This window comes from Megalobrama amblycephala, linkage group LG1, assembly GCF_018812025.1.
Source record: "Megalobrama amblycephala isolate DHTTF-2021 linkage group LG1, ASM1881202v1, whole genome shotgun sequence".
In the NCBI taxonomy this organism is placed as follows: domain Eukaryota; kingdom Metazoa; phylum Chordata; class Actinopteri; order Cypriniformes; family Xenocyprididae; genus Megalobrama; species Megalobrama amblycephala.
The window spans coordinates 63,902,690-63,927,765 of record NC_063044.1 but is presented as its reverse complement, the minus strand read 5'-3'; the positions used below and the strand labels follow the sequence as shown (position 1 = coordinate 63,927,765).

General features: G+C 35.3%; 1 protein-coding gene and 1 long non-coding RNA gene across 2 annotated transcripts; one reads left to right on the top strand and one right to left on the bottom strand.

Moving 5' to 3' along the window:
• The first annotated feature begins 6 nt into the window (after positions 1-6).
• LOC125279460 lies at positions 7-7,230 on the top strand. Its single transcript, XR_007187390.1, has 3 exons — positions 7-214; positions 2,406-2,515; positions 6,811-7,230. It is a non-coding gene; the product is annotated as an uncharacterized LOC125279460 (long non-coding RNA).
• Positions 4,090-22,716, bottom strand: slc17a7a (solute carrier family 17 member 7a). The gene is made up of 13 exons (XM_048209123.1): positions 22,576-22,716; positions 12,229-12,481; positions 11,255-11,373; positions 10,589-10,703; positions 10,352-10,439; positions 10,071-10,157; positions 9,315-9,457; positions 8,998-9,147; positions 6,753-6,885; positions 6,062-6,172; positions 4,776-4,903; positions 4,596-4,665; positions 4,090-4,469 (listed from the first exon to the last, which is right to left on the bottom strand). The coding sequence occupies exons 1-13, from the start codon at positions 22,635-22,637 to the stop codon at positions 4,180-4,182; spliced, it is 1,749 nt and encodes a 582-aa protein (XP_048065080.1). The 5' UTR covers positions 22,638-22,716; the 3' UTR covers positions 4,090-4,179.
• Positions 22,717-25,076: the final 2,360 nt, after the last annotated feature.

Sequence of the window (25,076 nt, the reverse complement as noted above, 5' to 3'; positions counted from 1 at the left end):
GACCAATGGGATATAGCCGGCCCGTCGGGTTTTTAAACTCTATTGGGCGAGGAATAAACGGAAGTGCGAATCGACCAATGGTAGTGCAATGCCTCTTTCCAATTTCTCCATCATGTCCCGCCCCATGAGTATGAGCCAGTCAGATTCGTCTGACATATTAAGGACAGAAATGAACGTCAAACGGATCAAAGGTAATCTGGATCCGTTCATACAGGTATAATGTTTTCGCTAAACGTTTCACTTAGTTAAAAAAGAACATAAAATAAAAATATGTTCTTGAAAGAACATAAAATATACATTTAGTTTGACTGTCAATGGATTTACGAATAATAATATTGTATTACCGTTGTCATTTAGTTGTTACTTAAAGGGTTAGTTCACCCAAAAATGAAAATAATGTCATTATTACTCACCCTCATGCCGTTCCAAACCCGTAAAACCTTCATTCATCTTTAGAACACAAATTAAGATATTTTAGTTGAAATCCGATGGCTCAGTGAGGCCTGCATTCAAAGCAATGACATTTCCTCTCTCACGATCCATTAATGTACTAAAAACATATTTAAATCAGTTCATGTGAGTACAGTGGTTCGACTTTAATGTTATAAAGCGACGAGAATACTTTTTGTGTGCCAAAAGAAAAACGACTTTTCAAAACACTGCTTCATGAAGCTTTACAAATCGATTCAGTGACTCGGATCTCCTATCAAACGGCTAAACTGATGAAATCACGTGACTTTGGTGATTCGATTCGTAAAGCTTCGAAGCTTCACGAAGCAGTGTTATGAAATCTGGCCATCACTAGATATTGTTAAAAAGTTGTTATTTTGTTTTTTTGGCGCACAAAAAGTATTCTTGTCACTTTATAATATTAAGGTTGAGCCACTGAACTCACATGAACTGTTTAAAATATCTAAATTATCTATCCATAAAGCTACTAAATGTCTTTAGTAGCTTTATGGATCTTGAGATTTACATTGGCATTGCTATCTATAGAGGCCTGAGCCATTTCGTCAAAAATATCTTAAAGGATTAGTTCACTTTCAAATGAAAATTCCCTGATAATTTACTCACCCCCATGTCATCCAAGATGTTCATGTCTTTCTTTCTTCAGTTGAAAAGAAATTAAGGATTTTGATGAAAACATTCCAGGATTTTTATCCTTATAGTGGACTTCAATGGACTCCAAACAGTTGAAGGTCAAAATTACAGTTTCATTGCAGCTTCAAAGCGTTCTGCACAATCCCAGATGAGGAATAAGGGTCTTATCTAGAGAAACCATTGCTCATTTTCTTAAAAATAAATAAATAAATAAATTATATAAGTTTTAACAATAAATGGTCATCTTGAACTAGCTCTCTTCTTCTTCTCTATTAGAATTCCGGCAATGTAGACGCTGCTAAGTGTATTACTGCCCTCCACAGGTCAAACTTTGAACTAATTGTAATATACTTGCACTAGCATATTGTATATGACAGTTTAATTTAAAACTTTGACCTGTGGAGGGCAGTAATACACTTAGCAGCGTCTACACTGCAGGAATTCAAATAGAGAAGAAGAGAGCTAGTTCAAGATGAGCATTTGTGGTTAAAACATATAAAATGTAAAAAAAAAAATTAAAAAATGAGCGATGGTTTCTCTAGATAAGACCCTTATTCCTCATCTGGGATCGCGCAGAACGCTTTGAAGCTGCAGTGAAACTGTAATTTTGACCTTCAGCCGTTTGGGGTCCATTGAAGTCCACTATAAGGAGAAAAATCCTGGAATGTTTTCATCAAAAACCTTAATTTCTTTTCGACTGAAGAAAGAAAGACATGAACATCTTGGATGACATGGGGGTGAGTAAATTATCAGGAAAATTTAATTAGAAAGTGAACTAATCCTTTAATTTGTGTTCTGAAGATGAACGAAGATCTTACGAGTGTAGAACGACATGAGGGTGAGTGATTAATGACAGAAATTTCATTTTTGAATGAATGAATTTAATGCCTTCCTCAGAGGTTTAAGGGATTAGAATGATTAAGAACTTAACCAAGGGTTAGCGTAGTCAGTTGGCAAAATATAATAAATTACTCTAATTTGATAAATAATAATTATAATAATAACGATAAATTATAAAAAATACTAAATAAAAAAAAATAATTGTGTACAGTAATAAAACAAATCATTGTAGGTCTATACTGTTTTGCCTTTTCCATCTTATTGTTATATCAGCTTTTTTATTGCGTATAAATGTGTATGTTTTTAACAATGCTTTGGCAATGCAAAGCCTTTTACCATGCCACAAATCTACTTGAATCTGAATCTGGTCACTCATTTTAGCTAGAGTTTACTCGTTTTAACCACTAGATGTCAGTTTCAACACAACACAAATCCCTCTTGTACTTCCTCTCTCCGAATGACAGATGGAAAGAGGGATTATCTTGGTGATTTTAGGCAAAGATTAGAGGACAGCAGATGCCCTCTGTGGATGGAGAGGAGCATGAGGGAGGGGAGAAAGAAGAGATGAATAAAGGTATAAGCAGAAAAACTGATGAGCGTGCACGTGAGCAAGTAATCAAAGTGATGCTGGTGGGGAAAAATTGATTTTTTTTTAATTATTTTACAAAGCAGATTCATAAAAACACACTGCTTAGTCTGCTGTCTAGAGCAGTGTCCTGTGCCTGTTTGATCAGTCATTAGTGCAATGAATAAATAATACACCATTTATACATTTAATTAATTTTATTGTACACAGGGAGTTTTCACATATACAATTTGTACACATTTTTTTTTACAATATATAATTTTTCTCTACTCATTTTTTTTTAATCTTTTTGTTGTTTGATGACAAGTCAAGTAACATTTAGTCAAACAAAATAAGAAAGAAACAAATTAAATGTTTAGGAAAGAAGCGCGAATACAAAATACAAACACGTGAAGTAGAATAACATCCGATTATGTGTCAGAATCAGAGTCACTAATTTACCATCATCCTCTCTCCATTCCCTAATGTTGGTCTCTGATTGGTTACCTAAACTCATACTGCGCTCTGACTGAATAGCCTCTAAATGGATGTACATGATGAGGAAAAATCTGCATATGCTGAGACTACAGCCCCATTCATTTCTCACACAGATCTAGAAACTCAAAATTTCGGCACTTTCACCTTGAAATTCACCTGCATGGCATTTTGTATATTTCTGTGTTTGTGCGTGTCTATATATTTGGACTCTTGGCATTCACGTAGCCTAACTGAAATGGCAGAAGATGACATTAGCGATGCCAAAATCACTGGTTACCATGTATACATCTCGGGTAAAAACATCTGCCAAATGCATAAATGTAAATGTAAATGTATAAATGATTAAAAATGAGCCTGGCAGTAATATAAGCAAACCTTGAACGTGCATAAAACAGACTCACCCACAGATTTTTTTGAAAGTGTGTGTGCATGTAAGCTTATGAAAATGTGTGTATGTGAGTAATATAGTACGTCAGAGGACAAAAACACGCTTGTGATCACTTGTGCACTGACCCAATGATGAGGATCTGGGTCGTTTAAACTCACAAACACATTCAGTAATGTTTTAAAGGAACAGCTCACCCTGAAATTATATCATATAAAACATATGACTTGTGAAAGAGTAATTAATGACAGAATTCTTATTTTTGGGCGACTGTCCCTTTAAGAATATTGTGTATAAGTGCACAACCTTATGATCAAATAAATGTCTACACATCCATAGATTTGCTTGAACCCTTTTACCATATTTAAAGCACTGGATAAAACAAAAGGAAGTGATCACAGTAAGGAAACATACACACACTCACCATGAGCACACACACAGAAGCTCATTTACTGTATACTCGTACACGACAACCATGAACATGTCTAATATCGCTGTGTCATTTTAAGTGCATTACAGTGATTTTGGCAGGAAGCCTAAAATACTGAACATATAATTAACAGAGCACCACTGTATTCTCAATCTGACGCACAAGAAACTTACATCTACACACACACTTTATTGTGTATGTTTATAGAACAATCATCACATAATCTCATTATCAGTTTGGAAATGCATTTGTTCTTTTTCTCACTCACTCACTCACTCACTCACTCACTCACTCACTCACTCACTCACTCATTTATTCTGTATTGATCTTTATTTCTTTAGACTTATATGTTTCTTCCCACTATGTGAGCTCTCTTTCTCCTTCTCCACCATATAAATAACTATTTGTCCCAACTGGTTGAACATATTCTTCTGTTTTATCCCAATCTGATACCCATCCTGCCCCAGCGCCAGCTCCGCCCCCATTCGGACCACCAGCATGCGGATTGTTTATAGCTCCGTACTGTCCACCAGTCCTGTACAGCTCTTCCGTTTCATTGGCCAGTTCGTCCTCTCCCAGAATGCCACACTTCTCCTCGCTGGTATTCTCAGCATCCGCCCATGACTGCTTCTCACCTGATGCGAAGAGCCCTGGGAGCATATTCAAAAGAAGTATGCATCATTTTATGAGAGATATGACAAAAGCAATTTAGAATTATTTGTGAACTAAAAGAGATTTCGACATGTTTGCATTATTTTTAATTGAACACAGCATACCATAAAATATTACACCCCCATAATGCACCAGTGCTGCAATTAGGAAGACATATTGCCACTCTTCACGAGTCTACAGAAAAATAAACAATAAATTAATTAATGAATACTAAAATGTATAAATTCAACAGTACAAATCAATTATTTGTCATGTGAAGGTTGTGTGATATTATTTGTTTGTACCTTATGTTTGGTCATTGCTCCAACTATGAGAGGACACACCATTCCTGACAAAGTTCCCACTCCATTGGAGATTCCCATCAGGATACTGGCATAACGTGGAGCAATGTCAAGATGATTCACATTAAACCCTGAGAGGGAAAGAATGTAAGCAGAAGTCTGGAAAAAGTATTTGTCATACAGGTATCTAAACAAAAACATCTAAAATTGTCAATTTATATCTTACAATTGCAACTAGATTTCTCATAATTACGACTTAATATCTTTCAATGTAACTTTCTTGAAATGTAATGTAACTTTAAATTTTGTAATTGTGACTTTATATCTCATATTATAAAATGGTTAGTTCTTGTTCTTGATTCTGATTGGTCAATAGCTGTGTTTTATTCACGATAAAACACGACTATGACCGCTTCACCCAACGGTTCTGTGTTTCACTACACAACACCCTTAGCAACCACTCTTAGCAACGTAAACTGTTCATTCTCAGTTGATATTGTTCATTGAAGTTTACTGTATTATGTAGAAGAGTATTGTGAGAAAGAAATCGAGTCAGGGAGTTTATTACCTGCATTCAGATTTAGCATTTTCCTTCAGGTCAGTCCTATGTTCATAATAAAAAATCTGTTTAAATGTCTAATGCATTATCTTGTCCTTTTAACAGTTAAGGGGTTTTCCCGTGACTGACAGCGCTAGTCAAAGCATATATCAGTTGCGTCTTGTTCCGTGTTCACAACAATTCAGTCTTTTCAATATAAAAATCTTCACTACTGACTGACACGCTCATAAAGACAGTCTTTACTGCCATCTAATGGCCTAATAATGTTACTTCTGCTGCTGTTCATGATCAGGGACTATTTTTTTCTGGTGGAAGGAAGGCTTTTAGTGAAAGTTTACTTCATTAAAGTTGCATTGATATATATTTTTGGCTTTAATATTTGTATTGTGTGGTAACCATTTTATAAAAAGCAATAAGGTACTCGAGGCTAGTGCTGTATCGTGAATAAGTCACGGCTGAAGGGCGTTGTTAGGCACGACGCGAAGTGGACTTATTCATGATACAGCACAGCCTCTCGTACCTTATTGCTTACATGTGATTTTTATTTTTGGTCACTTTTTCTTATAATTACAGAAAAAGGCTTCCACAGAAGATCCCTGAGATGATATTAGCCTAGCCTACTGTATTTACTATATTTTTAATCAAATAAATGCAGCCTTGGTGAACATAAGAGACTTCTTCCCAAACTTCTGAATGGAAGTGCTAAATGAAGTTCTTTGCTGTTACTAACCTGAAATTGCAAATCCACTGAAGCCAACAGCCAGTACAAGGAAAGAAATGGCCATTGCTTTGGTATGTGAGAAACCAACAACCAAGAGTAGAGTGGCTTCCATGCCAAACCCTAAAACACACACAGACACACACAACAGTATTGTCTATTGAATAAGGAAGCATCCCTCACTCATTTAAAGAGAACATACAAGGACCACTTTGGTTCATGTACCCGTGTCTGTATACCTGAGCCCTGTGCCATCCATTTCTCGGATGCAGTGGTGCATGTGTCTCTGTGTAGGGTTTGTTTGAATGTTGTATGTGCAGATGATTGTGAGAGAGTGAGTGTGTCATGCATTGATGCCTCAGTGATTATTGGCCCAGCTGCCATTGCAGGACCAGACAGAGCAAAATATGCAACTCACACACATACACAGTTTCTAACTCTGTTGTTTAAAACATACTTTGTGTGCTGGATTCTATATTTTTATCCTTTTTAAAGGGGAAGTTTACCAAAAATAGAAATTCTGTCATACTATGGGTATTTATTCAGGCTCATGTCATGCTGTTGGTCTTATAATACAAAATAAATAAATAAACAAAACACAGGTTTGGAGCAACATGAAGTTGAGTAAATAATGTAAATGTTTGAGTGAAATTCAATGTGTTTTTGTTGTTTTATTGTCTTTATCATTTTGTCTATATCTTACCTCCACAGTTCATGAGTTTACGGACATTTGTTGTAGTCATTAAATTGTGTGTTCTCAGGTAGTCGGCCAGTTGTCCTCCGATTGGCACAATGATGGTCATGACTAAATGAGGAAGTGCAGACACCAGCCCCACCTGAGCCACAGAAGGAACAAAAAGAGTGGCTATTGAACAAAACATTTTAATCCAGGTGCACAGTACTACATTGTATCCGAGTGTAGACTTAAATTTCGCCTGTTCTTGAGCAGTGGTTCTCAATTGGTTTTCATTATTTTTTACTTACTAAAACTTTTTACTGTCTATCAAAAGTAAATAAAATTGTTCTTAATTGTTCTTTTTCAATAGAATAATTAGATATTCTACTAACAATAAGTAACTTTGCAACTCAATGTCAATAAACTCTCATTAGAGTATTAGTAGACTGTTACGTTAGGGTTAGTAGAATAATGCAAAGTTACTTATAGTTAGTGGAATGTACGGAAGAGGATTAGGGCCAAGCAATAATAAAAAAATAAAACCATCTCGAGAGTAAAGTTGTTAAATTTCGAGAAAAAACTAGTTTTTTCGTTATGAGAAAAAAGTCGTTAAATTACGAGAACAAATTCGTTAAATTACGAATTTGTTCTCATAATTTAACGATTTTTTTTCTCATAATTTAATGACTTTGTTCTCAACATGTTATCTCGACTTTTTTTCTTGAAATTTAACGACTTTTTTCTCATAATTTAACGAATTTGTTCTCATAATCTAACGAGTTTTTTCTCGAAATTTAATGAGTTTTTTTCTCGCAATTTAATGAGTTTATTCTCAACATTTTATCTCAACTTTTTTCTTGAAATGTAACAAGTTTTTTCTCAACATTTTATTTCGAATTTTTTCTCGAAATGTAACGAGTTTTTTCATAATTTAACGAATTTGTTCTCATAATCTAACGATTTTTTTCTCGTAATTTAACGAGTTTATTCTCAACATTTTATCTCGACTTTTTTCTTGAAATTTAACAAGTTTTTTCTCGTAATTTAACAAGTTTATTCTCAACAAATTTAATGAGTTTTTTCTCGTAATTTAACAAGTTTATTCTCAACATTTTATCTCGACTTTTTTCTCGAAATTTAACAACGTTTTTTCTCATAATTTAACGAATTTGTTCTCATAATCTAACGAGTTTTTTCTCGAAATTTGAGTTTTTTTCTCGTAATTTAACGAGTTTATTCTCAACATTTTATCTCGACTTTTCTCGAAATTTAACGAGTTTTTTCTCAACATTTTATTTTGAATTTTTTCTCGAAATTTTATGAGTTTTTTTCTCGTAATTTAACGAGTTTATTCTCAACATTTTATCTCGACTTTTTTCTCGAAATTTAACAACTTTTTTTCTCATAATTTAACGAATTTGTTCTCATAATCTAACGAGTTTTTTCTTGAAATTTAATGAGTTTTTTTCTCGTAATTTAACACGTTTATTCTCAACATTTTATCTCGACTTTTCTCGAAATTTAACGAGTTTTTTCTCAACATTTTATTTCGAATTTTTTCTCGAAATGCAACAAGTTTTTTCTCGAAATTTTATGAGTTTTTTTCTCGTAATTTAACGAGTTTATTCTCAACATTTTATTTCGAATTTTTTCTCGAAATGTAACGAGTTTTTTCTCAAAATGTTATGAGTTTTTTTCTCGTAATTTAACGAGTTTATTCTCAACATTTTATCTCGACTTTTTTCTTGAAATTTAACAAGTTTTTTCTCGTAATTTAACAAGTTTATTCTCAACATTTTATCTCGACTTTTTTCTCAAAATTTAACGAGTTTTTTCTCGTAATTTAACAAGTTTATTCTCAACATTTTGTTTCGAATTTTTTCTCGAAATGTAACAAGTTTTTTCTTGAAATTTAACAACTTTAATCTCGAGATGGTTTTATTTTTTTATTATTGCTTGGCCCTAATCCTCTTCCGTAAGAATGTCTGTTGAGGGACCATCAAAATAAATTGTTACCAATTAAACATTGAAATCCATTAATATTACCTTCATAGGTCCAAAAATATGATAAATTATCAGCAGCACAAAAAACATGTTTGTTCTGATTTCAACCTTTATTTACTATAGGTTGCTTTCTTATATATGCAATTGTAATTTTCCTGTTTTCAGCAAGCCTTCACAACAGATCTGATTATTTTTGTCTGCAACCCATCAGTTGAGAAACACCGCTGTATCATCATGAAAATGTCTAATTTGAGTGTTTGTGTTTCACCTTGCTGATCTCAAAGCCGAACACCTCCTCGAAGTAAGCAGGCTGGCTGATGAGGAGCAGGTAGAAGGTCCAGCTTCTGCAGAAGTTCGCCACGATGATGGCATACACTGGCATCGAGGTAAAGAAGTGCCGCCAGGGAGTCTTAAATTTCTGCAGGGTAGTGAAAAACCAGAGGTCGAACACATCCAGAACAGTGCAGCACGCAGCAGTTAGAGATGAGAAATGAGAGAGGATTTAGTGTGCGTGCGTGTGTGTATGAAAGAGGGGGAATGTGTGGACGAGTGATTAAGAGAGAAAAATAAAGCCTGTGTTTGTACCTGCAGGGGGTTGACCAGGCCGGCGGATTCCCCGATGGCATCCTCAATGTACTTCCTCTCCTCTGGTGTGATGGTAGGGTGAGCAGCTGGACTTTCATAGGACACTAAAATCCAGAAGAGATACCAGAATATCCCAACACTCCCTGTGAGACAAAGAGAAAAGTGCAATAAGAGTTATCATATACAATGAAAATGATATATTATGTATACACACTACTGTTCAAAAGTTTGGGGTCGGTAAGGTGTTTTTTATTTTTCTGTATGTTTCTGAAAGTCTCTTATTCTCACCAAGGCTGTATTTATTTGACCAAAAATACAGTAATATTGTGAAATATTATTACAATATTTCTATTTGAATATATTTTTAAATGTAATTTATTCCTGTGATGGCAAAGCTGAATTTTCAGCATCATTACTCAAGTCTTCAGTGTCACATGATCCTTCAGAAATCACTCTATGTTGATTTGTTGCTAAAGAAACATTTATTATTAATGTTGAAAACACTTAATATTTTTGTGGATTAGAAAGTTAATAAGAACAGCATTTATTTGAAATAGAAATCTTTTGTAACATTATAAATGTCTTCACTGTCACTTTTGATTAATGCATCCTTGCTGAATAAAATTTCTGGCAAATTTGAAGTTCAGTGTATATTATATATTGTATATTAAAATGTCATGGTTTGCTTTGTTTATTAAATAAAAATTGAATATTAAATAATATTATATATAATTAAATGACGTGTATGCTACTTACCGTACACATAAAACACTGAGGACCACCCGGTGTACTGGACCAAGACTCCAGCCAAAGGCATTGCAACAACAGCACCGGCATATGAACCTAAAACATACAGACATCAGCATACAGTTCTTAGTATGCTTCTTCTTATTAGTACCTTTTATTAACATTATCATCAATTTCAGCTTTTCACAGAATCAAAACTCAATTCAAGGTTCAAATAATCACAAACTAAATTCTGCTGATAATATTGTAAGTTTGATATATTTCATGTATTCAAATGATTGACATCTCACCACAGAATGCTGTTGTTGCTAATCGACTTCTTTCAAGGGGCGGAGCCCATTTGGCCCAAATCCCGTGACATGCAGGATATGACACACCCTTTCAGTAGAGAAATAAGATGAATTAATGTGTATGTAATGGTAACAAAACCTTCCTTACACGATGCTATGCTTTTAGATAAATAATACACTAATTCTACAGACTGACACAAATTCACACAAATCCACACATGCACACAGATGGCATACCTCCACAAGGCCCTGGCAGATCCTGACCATGATAACACACCCGTAGTGAACTCTAGCTGCTGCTGGGATCAACATATTCAGTGTCGATGTGGCCACAATGGCAAAGCCAAACACCCTGAGACCAAACACACACGAGGCACAATAAAATATCTCAGAGTGGGTTTTTAAGTCTTTAATGTTAATCATATAAAGCGATCAAGTCTCTTCAGAAAATTTGGACTAAACCGTTTAACTCATATGGATTAGTTTCAGGATTTCTTTATGAACTTTTGAAAGTGGTAGTTGTGTCAACGAAGGGACAGAAATCGCTCAGATTTCATCAAAAATATCTTAATTTGTGTTCCGAAGATGAACGAAGGTCTTACGGGTGTGGAACGACATGAGGGTGAGTAATTAATGACAGAAATTTCATTTTTGGGTGAACTAACCCTTTTAAGTCTTTTAAGTAGGTTTCAAAATAGCTTATAATAATTTCCACCAGGGTCAAAAAAATCTTATTTGAATTTAACTGAACATACACTGGTCTTTTGTCATAATATATGGGGTAAGTTGCCACAATGACACACCAGCCAATGCAAAAGGCCACACACAATTGTGTAACTGGACATTTGACTCAAACCCCACATAGTTACTGAAATAAAGCCCTTGTGACAATCTGACTCTTACCGGTTAGCAGCAAACTTTTGACAGATGAATCCCCCTGGGATCTGCGTGACAATGTAACCCCAGAAGAACGAGCCGTGTATCATCCCCACTGTCTCAGGGTCCCATGTGAACTGAGCAGCCTGAGAGGAAAAAAAGAAAGACAAACTCCTCTCACCCAACGTATATTCGACAGCATTCTGTGCAAAAAGCTGAGAATATTTCAAAGTGCACTGCTTGTGTATTAGAAAATGATTACACATCACTCTTCAAGGCATCACATAACCTGAAACATCTCTTTTTCTGTTACATTTGCAAAAACAAAAGTATGGAGGGAATGTGAGAAAAGAGAGAAATATCATAATTAATAAAGTAATCACTAAAAGTAAAAGATAAAGTAGCCTAATATAATAAAATAAAAATATTTAATACTAATAATACTAATAATTGATCATAAAATAATTATTATCATTATCATTTTCTAAAAATCTTATTTCTCTGTGCATTTTTTGTAACAGACCCCTGCAGGGCTAAATTGCTTTGCTGCACTTTTTGATGAAATACTACAGGGAATTAAGCAAAGCTGATCCCCTCTCACAGTGCAAACTGGGTCGCCATTAACTGGCTAATGATGATAAACTGGGATTTAAGGGGGCTCAATTGATTTGCATATATTTATTTATGCATATATTTAGATATTGACAGTATACTTTCTGTTCTAAAAGCTAGAAATCTTTCATATAGCATATCAAACTGGCTGTAGGCTATTTGTTGTTGTACCTTAATTTCTTATAAATCTGTGAATGCATCTTATTAGTATGCTAAATAAAACAACAACAACAAAAAATGCCTAAAATATGCCTGATAATAAACCCCAAAATGCCCAATATTTCTTCATTTGGATTTTAAATAACTCCCGTCCACTCTTCATATTAATTTTGTTAAACTCCAGTGGATGCTCTTTATTTGTTAAGTTGAATTCCAGCACTGATACTGACCACTATGACAGGTTTCTTCCCGGAGTAAACCGTGTGGTCGTTGACCATGCTGACGATGGCCACACCCAGGTTACAGCGGATGCCGAATGAGATGCAGAAGCCCAGGCCTGACAGGATGGCGATGATGTAACGGCGTGGCATCCCGAAACACGTGCAGTCCACGACGGGAAGCTCCTTCTCCTCCACCAGCTCCGGACGACCTTCTGCTGACAGCTCGATCGTCTCGCCATTCTGCTGACGTTTCTCGAGGAGTCTGGATGTGGATGCAGAAAGTATAAGGCCAATATAAGTTGTGTACAAGTAACAGTGTGCAAAGATTTTCTCAATTCATATAAAAACATTATAATACATATTCAAATTAACTGGCTCTGATTAGTGATAATACTTTTAGAGGGTCAAAAGGTCAAAAATGCTTTTATCCAAAGTAATTTTCAGGCCACATATTACGAGGAGTCTTAGATTAATCTGAGGTTAAGTGTCTTACTCAAGGACACAGTCATAATAGTTCGTGTCTCCTCACAGGGTTAAACCAGGTCAATATTGGATATCAGTCAGGGGGCACGGATTTGGTCTTAGAGTGTGCGTACGCTTAAATCCACGCCAGCGCTCATATTTATAAAAACGGTCTTTGACGTGGAAAAGTGCTTAGCGCTACGTCAGGGTCTGAGCAGACGTACGCACTTTTCCTGGTCAGATTACTGCAGGTCTAAACTATTCTTGCAGCTCACCATTCTAAATGAAAGGATTTGGATGATGACTGTTTATCTTTTATATGTAAATGATATTAATTAGCTGTCGTTTAAATCGCAAAGAAGTGTAACCATTCAGCAAGTTCAAGATCATTTGCGATTTATAGATTTCACATCTGAAAGAGAGGCGTACGCTCGTTTTACGTTCTGTGTGTACGCACATCTGAGAAATGACCGCAAGATCAAATTTAGGACCGTTTCTGTGCAACATTTCATAAATGAGACCCCTGATCTCTGCCCACTACGAATCAAGCCAAAAAGTTACTGATAGGAAAAATTCAGTCTACTTTTGAATATTAAAATATTTCATAAGTCAGATCAGAACTGTATGTTTTATTACATTGCATGAAATCAAAATATATGATTCCTGTTTTTTAATGGAATATTGCAGAATATTTATTATTAAAAAATTATGTGTGCATATAATTTTTTCAGATTTTGATGAGCCTCTCTTCTCCTCTCTGATGATGTATTTACTGGCACGAGGGCAGGACAACCTGTCACTCACATGATGAGATCACAGCAATAGTAAACCACAAACATCCAATCAATTCTCAAATGAATAAGTCAAGTCGGAGCCCTGCATTTTTTCTTGTTCGAGAAGCCGTTTCACTCATATATAGCTAGGAAATTAAGTCGCATACACTACTAGGGAACCCTCATAGGTCATAGAACTACATCACATACACACCTAAAGCCAGGCGGGATGCAGAGGGAAGACACAGAGGGAGAGAGGACATGGAACAAGAATGAGGTGTCTCACTGGATAGCAGTACATGGGAGTCCAGCAGAGACCTAAAGAGAGACCATCTGGGTATGCAACCTGTCTACAGCGTTTACAGCCAATAAAAACACGCATACATACAAGCACACAAGCAAACACTTTCACAGACATATGCTCTGAAGCTTACAATAAATATATGGATTTAATGTGCAGATAAAATGAATGCAGAGATTATCTATATGCTCACCATTAAATCTGTCCTTTACATAGACACTCAGTGTATTTAATGTAATATTTATATATATATATATATATATATATATATATATATAAAAATACGATTTACTATTACTAAAAATTAATCACAGTTTCCAACCCTAATAATAATTAGACGTTTCTTGAGTCGCAAATCTGTCAAATCAGCCAAAATCATCTCTGAAGGATCATGTGACTGGAGTAATGAAGCTGAAATTTCACAGGACTAAATTACATTGTTCTGTTTTATCAGTACATTACAGTACATTGCACTATTTTTAGTGTATTTCTTTGTTCATGTAAATGCAGTCTTCTTAGTAAGCATAAATTACTTCTTTCAGAAATGTTTTGCCAATCCCACACTTATATTCACTCACTGGCCACTTTATTAGGTACACTTTGCTAATAATTGCTAGTACTGGGTTGGATCTTTTGCCTTCAGAGCTGCCTTCTTCATGGCATAGATTCAACAAGGTGCTGGAAAAATTTCTCAGACATAGTCCATATTGACATGATAGCATCACGCAGATACTGCAGATTTGTCAGTTGCATATCCATGATGCCAATCTCCCATTCCACAACATCCTAAAGTTGCTCTATTGGACTGAGATCTGATCAGTGGAGGCCATTTGAGTACGGTGAACTCATTGTCATGCTCAAGCAACCAGTTTGAGATGACTTGAGCTTTGTGACATGGTGCATTATCCTGCTGGAAGATGGGTGCACTGTGGTCATATATCAGTATATACCAGTAACAATACTCAGGTAGGCGTTTAAACAACTCTCAATTTGTACTAAGAGGCCCACAGTGTGCCAAGAAAATATCCCCCACACTATTACACAATCATCTTGAACTCGTTGATACAAGGCAGGATGGATCCATGCTGTCATGTTGTTTATGCCAAATTCTGACACTACCATCTGAATGTTGCAGTAGAAATTGAGACTCATCAGACCAAGCAACATTTTCCCAATGTTCTATTGTTTAATATTTAGGTGAGCCCATGTGAATTGTAGCCTCAGTTTCCTGTTCTCAGCTGACAGGAGTGGCACCTGGTGTGATCTTCTTTCTGCTGGAGCCCATCTGCATCAAGGTTCGATGTGTCATGCAGAACTCGGTTGAAACGAGTGCTTATTTGAGTTACTGTTGCCTTTCTATCAGCTCAAACCAGTCTGGCCATTCTCCTCTGACCTCTAGCATCAACGAGGCATTTTCACCGACACAGAACTGCTACTGACTGGATATTTTCTCTTTTTCAGACCATTCTCTGTAAACCCTGATGGCTGCACATGAAAATCCCAGAAGATCTGATATTTCTGAAATACTCAGCCCAGCCATATGCAACATTCAAAGTTCAAAGCAGATCATCTTGACCATGTCTACATGCCTAAATGCATTGAGTTGCTGCCATGTGACTGCCATATGTATATATATTAGGGGTGTAACAATATATCGTACCACAAGTGCAATAAAAAAATGCAACAATATGTTGCAAAAATTAAAATTACTGTGTGAGAAAAAATTCAAGTTTACAGAGTCTTAGTGTCAATCCTTAATTAATCTACTATATATAATGTTGAATATAATAAATAATAATGCAATAAGGGAATATTTGTGGGTCCTGATAATGCCAAATGTCTTATGTTACCAGTAAATATTTAGCTTCAGAATCATGAATATTTTTATTCTGGTGTCCTGTGCATTGGGTTACCAGCACCAAGTCCAAGCCTATTAATTTCCACTCCCAATGTAATACCAGATTTAGCATTTAAATCAACAGTTTAAACATTTTTTATTAACCTTTTACCTTATGTCGTGGAGTATCACAATAATCGTGACATGAGGGTATATTATATATATATATATATATATATATATATATATATATATAAATAACAGTTGTATAAAATAGAATAGCCTACAGAGAACGACTTCTGAGCTCCACAAATCTCATATACATGTATCACAATATTAATCTCTTTCTCTCTCTCTGTACTCTTTCTCTCTGTTTCTCTCATTCTGTCACTGTTCCTACAAAAGCAGATCCCTTATAATCCCTTTAACCTCAAACAACATACAATCAGAAAGTGAAGAAGAGAAATGAGCGGGAGATGACTGCATATGTGTGTTTGCATGTTAGAGAGCAGATTAATTCAGCAGCCATAATGTATTTTAATGTGAAACTAAAAAGGGTGTCTCGTGGAAAATAGCAATGTGTTTCAATTATAACTAAAACCTCTCGCACCCGTGACTCATACACGTCCCTCCCCTTCAGTCTCTCCCTTCCATCTCTTATCCACTGATAATCTGTAGCCCCACCCTCAGATTAGGATTACAGAAATTATAGACTTCCGGAGATAAATATGAGCTGGAAAAAAAGAATGACTGAGTGGAATGAGAAAGAGAGATGGAAAAAGAGAAAGAGAGGGGAGGAGCATGCTTGTCCACAATTTAACGCACACATATTCACTCAGGAAGATGTGTAATTAAGGTTAAAGCTAGTTAAAAACAGATTGCAGCCAACAGCAGCACATATGCTACCTACTAATGAGAATGACTGTTGGCTGTAATTAATATTTATTTTATGGAGTATTTTAGCTCTTTCTCTTTATCTGCATCTTACACCATGTGACCCAAAAAAAAAGGGTTTACAGATCATGCACTTCTGCATCTCATTCCACGGTTCATGACGCACCAGCTGACCTCTATGTGTGTGTGTGTGTGTTTAGGCCGTCTAACAAAGAGACAGGTGTACCGCAGAAGGGGGTGGTATGAGAACTTTGCTACAACAAACACTTTATGTGGGTAAGACACAAACACGCTCACAGAATCCTGTCCGGTAGTATGAACTTCTACGTCAGCATGTTATAAATATCTTACATGGGTACCAACAGCCAAGTTTTATCATAACCTCTAATACATACACATTTGCATAATCATTATAACAGCACTATCTCAGCATATGTTTAATAGTTTTTATTGATCTCATATGCATATTATACACTCTCCACACAAAATGAGTATATCAAGGTCAGCATGCTCTGATTCTCAAGTACATCACATTCACTTTCCCATCAGCCCTGCCTCTTAAAAATTAGATTTTTTGACCATTAAAAATATTTTCTATAAAGAGTTTATCATTAAGTAAAACTAAAACTAACATTAAAACCCTAAAAAAACATTTTCGTTACTTAAAAATAAACGTTAACCGAAATAAAATAAAAATTAAAAAAACCTTAAACTTATTTGATTTCAGCTATAGTTGCCAAGGCAGCATTTCTCATTTGACTTAAAGTACTAAAATACCTAAAACTAAATAAAATAAAACTAAAAAATAAAAAAATAAAAATGTATGAAAACTAAATATTTAACTATTTAAAAAAAATTATAACAAAATTTACACCAAAAAAGCTCTAAAACTAACTAAAATTAAAATGGAAATAGTTTAATATAATTAAAAACATTGAAAAAACTGAATACAACAACTTTCCTGTGGCCTTGTATTAAAGTGTCCTTCAGAAGCTTGGTGAAAGTAGTACATCATATAGGTATTTTTCACCTACTGATTTCTGAATATTGGCTGCATACGAATATGCATAATTCCCTATACTATACAGTGCATGTAAAACACTATATGAAAAGAGTAGTATGTATTCATAACTGTAGGCGAAAAGTACCTGGATGACCTACTACTTCCGAGGAGATTCTGAAGTCCGCATCTAATGGATACTTTACTATTCCATGAGGCCACAGGAGAGGAGTTGTGAATGGAAGATGCAACTGATGCTGGCAGGTCACATAAAAATGACAACATACTGAATGTAGTACATCTACAACCCCAAATCAAGAAAAGCTGGGACATTTTTTAAAACACAGTAAAATCAAGAATCTGTGATTTGTTAATTCTCTTGAACCTTTATTTAAAGGGGTCCTTGATCATGATTTCACTTTTTTAACTTTAGTAATGTTTGAGCATAAACAAAATCTGCAAAGTTACGATGCTAAAAATTCAATGCAAAGGGAAATATTTTCTTTTACTGAAATCGCTTTTTTAAGGACTAACGTTATAACAAATGGCTAACAAGCTTCTTCCTGGGTTGGTGACATCACAAACCCCAATATTTACATAAACCTTGCCTCTGGGAACACACAACAAAGGGGGTGAGGCCATGTTGGCCTCAGTAGAGTGTTGTTTCCATGCCGTCACTTTACGCCAAACTGCTTCCTAAATGAGGGTCAATTCAATGCTGGATTTGCACAAAAAGTTTAACATGACGGCACATGCTAGTCGATGAGTTCACAACGATCAACTCCACAGCAACTACATACATTTATCAACTAACCATTCAGAAACATCCAGATGCATTCTAAAAGTTGTAACTTCCTCCTGAGTCTCTCCATCAGTGTCCGACTCTGGTTTGAACGATGTAAGGCTGAACATCGTTACTGACAATCCTCATTTTGTCTGCGTGAGATTCTCCAGCTTTGTTGTTGTTGAGCAACTGAAGCACGAATTGTTAAGGCTCCGCCCTCTTCTGAAATGCTTATTTGCATTTAAAAGGACACACACAACACGGCGTGTTTTTGCTCACACCTATAGGGGCAAACTTGACAAGCTATATTAAATGATCTGTGAGGTATTTTGAGCTGAAACTTCACATATACATTCTGGGGACACCAGAGACTTATTGTACATCTTGTAAAATAAGTCCAATTTAACTGGCAAAAGTGTCGCAGACATCAAAATTGTTTACATTTTCATAATACAATCAAGTTGGTCAGTGAAAACATTGAAAATCTTTTCTTTTTACTTTTGTAAGTTCAGTAAATGTTCAAGAGAATTAACAAATCACAGATTATTGATATTATTGCATTTTAGAAAATGTCTCAACTTTTATTGATTTGGGGTTGTACATTCATAAGCTTACATAGAACATACTTTTTTAATGGCCACAAAGTGTTTATTCAAAAGAACTACCGACTCGGAGAGTATGCGATTTTAGCCTAGCCAGTGAGTAATGAATATAAAATTGCATTGTTATAATTTGTATATATCATATGTAATCATCTTATTGGATTGGCCATAATTAAACTTATTAAAATAAATATTTTAATTAAAAAAAAAATTAAATAAGTTTTACAAATTATTTAAAAAATATAAATAATTAAAGTTTTATTATAACTTTAAACAGACTTTCTTTCAACTTTTTTTACAGCATTATTACTTGTCAACATGTACATAATTTTCAACAACGTCACCAAACAGCAATATCATATTTACTATGAATGTGTTACACCATGTGACCACTGCAGACAAAAAAAAAAAACTCACTGAAAATTACAGATCATGCACTTGTACCATGATCCAAGTTCACATTGCATTGTTCAATACATTGTTCAATAAGTTCAGAGGTGAGATGTGTAGATTTCTGCTAACACCAAAGGTCTATTACTCACAAACACACCAAACATACATTGACACACATGCACTTTTTCCCATTTAATCTTGATGTAAGAGGATGAAGGCACGACAGAAAAAAAAAAATTACATAATCCTACAGTTCTCTCACCCAACCCCAACCCCCCCTACTCCTCCTTCTCTCTTTGTACATCACTACAACTCTGCTCTGTCCTTTTTAGATCCTGGTTCACTATTCCACTGTCGTTTCAAGTATGGAAAGGTGTTCTGAATCTAGCCGCCTCTCTGACTTTTGGTTAATTTTATGAAAAATTCTGATAACATTGTATAAAGGTAACAGAGTAAAACTGATACACAAATCTCTAACCCCCTCCCATACACATTTCTTTCTGTTCTACCATCAGTGTTGTTCTATGATTTTTATGCCAAACTCCTCTGACCCTCCCCTGCGTCTATTGAACAGATTGGGTCTCAGTGGGACCGTGTCACCTGGGGAGATACTTCCCCCCTCCTGACACACACACACACACACACACACACACACACGCAAACTTATACACATCCCAGCAGTCTGACCTTCACATGCTTTCAGATAAGCAGCCTAGTGAACATGCAAAATGCAAACGACAAACAAGAATAAAAATCTGTGGGTGAAAAACAGTACAGGAGAAATGACCTTAGCACCATTAGCTGAACATGCCATATTTTTAAATGCATGCTTCTTTCTTTCTTTCTTTCTTTCTTTGTTGTTGTTAAGTTTTACCTAAATGTTTCTCTTGGAATCAGAAAAACTTAAATATTCATATTTAAAATATGAAAATCCATAGTAACTAATGTTAACTATTTCATTTTACAACTATGATAATCTAAACTTGTGGCATCACAAATAACATTTTATCAAAAGTTAGTGAACTTGGTTACCAAGGAGACTAAAGTGTAAAGAGCCTGTTTGAGATGAAAAATGATACTGTGAAATGATAATGTGAAAAAAAAAGAAAATCACAATAAATATTACTTGTAAACATAATATTTAATTATGTTATTTCAAAAAAGCTGTAATTTTTTGTCCAATTATTCACCAAGTGTTAAGATATGATTTGCAGTTTATGTATCCTCAATACACAAACTGCAATCTATGAAACTATCCACTGCAAGACAAAAGTTGGCCATTTTATTCCCATCACAGAATGTTATCAAACACACCATCTGTGGAAAAAAACGTTAATGATTTTTAAGAAAAACTAAAGTATTTTCCAGTGATGCATATATATATATATCCAAATAAACTGTGAGAGTGAAAAATATGCCTAAGAGAATTTACTTTGTAAGAAATAAAAATTCCACGGGGCTGAAATGGCGTCTGTTCTTCCGTGAGGAATGTCAGAATGAGAAGAGTTGAGGTGGAGAGATGGAATAGGGATGACAGAGGGAAAACTGCAGGTGTGAAGTGTATTGCTTGCTGGCGTGTGAGGCTGTGAAACAGTAGGAGCAGGAGATGCATTGCTGAGCTTTAAATGATTAATCAGCTGCTGATGCTCTCTCTAAAATATTATCAGGGACACAGAGTCTCAGAGCTAAAGAAGAGAGTCAGGCATCCAAATCAGCAGTTTACTTTTAACACAAACTTTTGCACAGATAGGCCTTGGATTATTTTAAGAATAAAGAATTTTGTATTCAAAAAGTTCCATTCAATTCAATTCCAGAGGGAAACTACGCACGTGCAGCATCGCGAAAAAATCGGGAGTCGCGTGCTGTCCTTCATTTAATCCCGCGAGCTCGAGCACACTCAGCACAGACGACGGAGCTGACTGGTGTGCGCGAGAGACGAGGAAGTGATGGGAGGGGGTGTTCAGGGATTTGTAGGGCCGACAGCTGTGTGTGGGTGTGTGTGTATGTGTGTGTTTCTGACGGGCTATTTCGGAGCTGGATTTAAATGTTTAGTTGCTACCTAAAATCTCATGAAAGACTTTGCGCTTTAACACTAAACTAAAAATAAAACTTTAACGCTAAAACTAATTTCATCTGTGAGTGTTGACATGACTCTGTTTACATCGCAAATATAGCGTAGGCTATTTATTTTATAGAATATAGAAAAATATCCAATCCATAGGCTATTTTAGTAGGCTATTATTAGTAACAATAGTGGTTATCAAACATTTTTCCAAGAACTTGTTTGAAAGGGATGTACTTTGACCTTTGGGATAGTCCATCCTGTAAGAATTTGGGCTTAAGACAGATATCGAATTAACAAGATTTAAAAAGGTATTTAAAATGCTCCCCTGCCAAATCTGCCATGACAAAATACTTCCTGGTCTTAATTAGGTTTAAAATAGGCTAATACATTTCAGTTGTTGAAATAAATTACTACTTTTTATCATCCTATAGAATTATATAGCCCCCCCCCCCCCCCCCCCCCCCCCCCCCCCCCTCTAGTACGCATACACACTTGTGTTTTATAGCCAACAATTTTTAAAATTAATAATATTGTTATAAAAGTAGCCTATTGTTAATTTATTTATTTATGGAACTTTTGAATCGAATAAGCTTCGTGCTAAGTACTCATGACGTATACAGACCAAATTTGGTCAACGACTTCCTGTTCTCTGAGCGCGGTCTGCTTCATCAACTAGTGCGTGGAATCAGAGCTTGTGTGTGTCCCGGGACGCGCGAGCTGCTGTTCAGTGATGCGCGCTACTACCTGACGCTCAGGTGGAATAATGAAGTTCATCTGATATATGAACTCGCTCACGCGCACAGATACTAGAGTGAGAGATAAAGCGACCAACGCCAAGCGTCAAATGTCTGTGGCACCGGGTTAGCCTCGAACTAATCTGATCCATCTGGACAATCTTCTCAATCGGACAGAGTGGATGCATTACGTGCAAACAGATTACATAAGAAGACATTTGACTGAGATTCAGTCACGACAAGCGTTTGCACCTGATATCTTGAAGAAGGATAGGCTGGAACACAATCACTTTTTGGCTAGAATGAACTTGATATAATACGTTTCTAATTGTTCTGTCAGATGCAGTCACAGACATAAACTCGACGCATTTCAATTCCAATGTTTTTCAACAAATCACCTCTGGGCAATATTTATTTTTTAATTAAAAGAAACCAAGAGGGAAATTTAAAGCAAGTAAAGGAAAAGTTCTTAAAAGTACAAACGCGCTTTAATGATAGAAAGATACCTCACCTGTGTATTTTCCCCAAAGTTTTTCCTGCCTGAGCCTTAAAGCGGTCCGGACGGATCTCCATCCTCGCGACTTCCGAGTCCGACCGGTGTGCTCCTGGCCCGTGTGCCTGCCTGCCTCTCTCTCTCTCTCTCTCTCTCTCTCTCTCTCTTCAGTTATCCCTCTAACATCCCCCAATCCTGTCTCTCTCTCTCTCTCTCTCTCTCTCTCTCTCTCTCTCTCTCAGTCTCTCACTCTCTCTCTCTCTCTCTGTCCGTGGTCCTGATGAATGTATACAGGCTATAATCATTCAAATCAAATCAAACCATCAAAATGACACGCCTCAATTATTATTATTATTATTATTTTTTTGCCTTTTGAACTTGTGAACAACACACACTAACATTTACACAACTGCACATTACATAGCCTAAAATATGTAAAATAAATAAAAGCATAAAGCCTATAGCTATATAGACCTATGCATTTAGAAAAAACTAAGACAATAAAAGCTTTTCATAGCTTATTATATCTTGATCATGTAACTATTCTAGCTACATGTCACAATTTGTCACCTGTAAATGAAAGTCGTGTTAGGGCGCAGTTTCTCAGCATGAAAGTTTGTGAGCTGTCTATCGCCACCTTGCGTTTACTAGATGTTTGCAAATTTCAGCAGTAGCCTACTGATAATTTGACAATTCATTAATGGTAATAATGGATACAGTATTTAATCATTAATGTTTTACCAGATAGCTTCAAATAGCCTAACATCCAAATCAACCAGTTTTATTCAAGTCAAATTCTTATTTTCATTATAACAACATCATGAATCAGCCTTATGGTCTGTGTGATTACACCAACAAACATCATTTTTCTGATATGATTAAGGATTATATCTGTCAAAAAAAGTTCCCTAACTTTGTACAGGTGAGTTTTTAATATATATTACATATTAAATATTTCACAAGGGGTCGCTATGGAGTCCAAGGAAAATTTTTAGAGCTGTCAAAGTTTTTTCCCCCTTAACATTATTTAGGATTGTTCTTAAAAACATTGATTTGAGACCAGTTCTCTGTATATAACTAACATTTACTGTGAAAACTGTATAAATGTATTTGAACTTAAATCTTCGATTTTATACATAACATTACTCTATTATGACATTCTGTTCAATATTAATGAAAAAATGAATGTGCTCTCACACCTATGACCAAAGAACTTTTTTATTTGGCATAGACTTGATATACAGTGATTCTTCAGCATGGCACAAAATTGCTAATGTAATTACAAACTCTTTGTTTTAATAACACATATACACACATACTCAGAAAGCATCCTATACTGTCATACAAAAGAAATAAATGAACATGAACATGCAAACATGCCCTGCTGTATATACACAAAACTAATCATCATCAACAGCATAAAAGTTTTTTAAAAAAAATCTTGCATGTTTAGTCTTATGACTAAAACCTCTCTTGTGGATCAGTCTAAAATATAGACTAAAATCTTTCTGGTCAGCCTGAAACAGACCAAAAGCATTCTGAGCTTATCCCCACAAACACAAACACACACACACACACACACAAAAGGAAAAGAAAAAAAAAATCATCAAGGTATCATGAAATGAAGCTGCCTTCTGTATTTGTGTTCACATAACTGACTTAACCTGAGGCTCCACATAGCATTCATTTACTTGATCTGTTCTACATTGTTCTTCTAATATCACAGTACAATTCAATGTTATTGCATATGAGTGTAAACCCTTTTCTCCCTGTGCAGTCATAGTTTGGCATTGTAGAGTCATGGCTTAAATTGCATTGTATTGCGTGTTGTTTTAAATTGCAGCATGTGTGGCAGTAATTCTGCAAACGTCTCGTTTCTTAGTGTTCATGCATGAAGCAGCACATTGGCTAAAGACACAATAACGCAATCTTTTTTTAGTAATTCTGTGGTGTTGGACTAGTTTACCTGCTGGGTGGTAAAAACATAAAAATAAAAAACATATACAGTACAGTCCAAAAGTTTGGAACCACTAAGATTTTTAATGTTTTTAAAAGAAGTTTCGTCTGCTCACCAAGGCTACATTTATTTAATTAAAAATACAGTAAAAACAGTAATATTGTGAAATATTATTACAATTTAAAATAACTGTGTACTATTTAAATATATTTGACAAAGTAATTTATTCCTGTGATGCAAAGCTGAATTTTCAGCATCATTACTCCAGTCTTCAGTGTCACATGATCCTTCAGAAATCATTCTAATATGCTGATTTGCTGCTCAAGAAACATGTATTATTATTTTCAATGTTGAAAACAGTTGTGTACTTTTTTTTTCAGGATTCCTTGATGAATAGAAAGTTCAAAAGAACAGTGTTTATCTGAAATCTAATCTTTTGTAACATTATAAATGTCTTTACTGCCACTTTTGATTGATTTAATGCATCCTTGCTGAATAAAAGTATTCATTTCTTTAATTTCTTTAAAAAAAAATAAAAATAAAAATTCTTACTGACCCCAAA

Bases quoted from the DNA above. Each gene is read 5' to 3' on its own strand.
- slc17a7a (XM_048209123.1), bottom strand. From the start codon at position 22,637: ATGGAGATCCGTCCGGACCGCTTTAAGGCTCAGGCAGGAAAAACTTTG. The intron at 11,374-12,228 runs GTCAGTATCAGT...TTTTCCTCTCAG, and splicing joins GGAAGAAACCTGTCATAGTG to GCTGCTCAGTTCACATGGGA. The intron at 10,158-10,351 runs GTGAGATGTCAA...TGTATGTTTTAG, and splicing joins AGCAACAACAGCATTCTGTG to GTTCATATGCCGGTGCTGTT.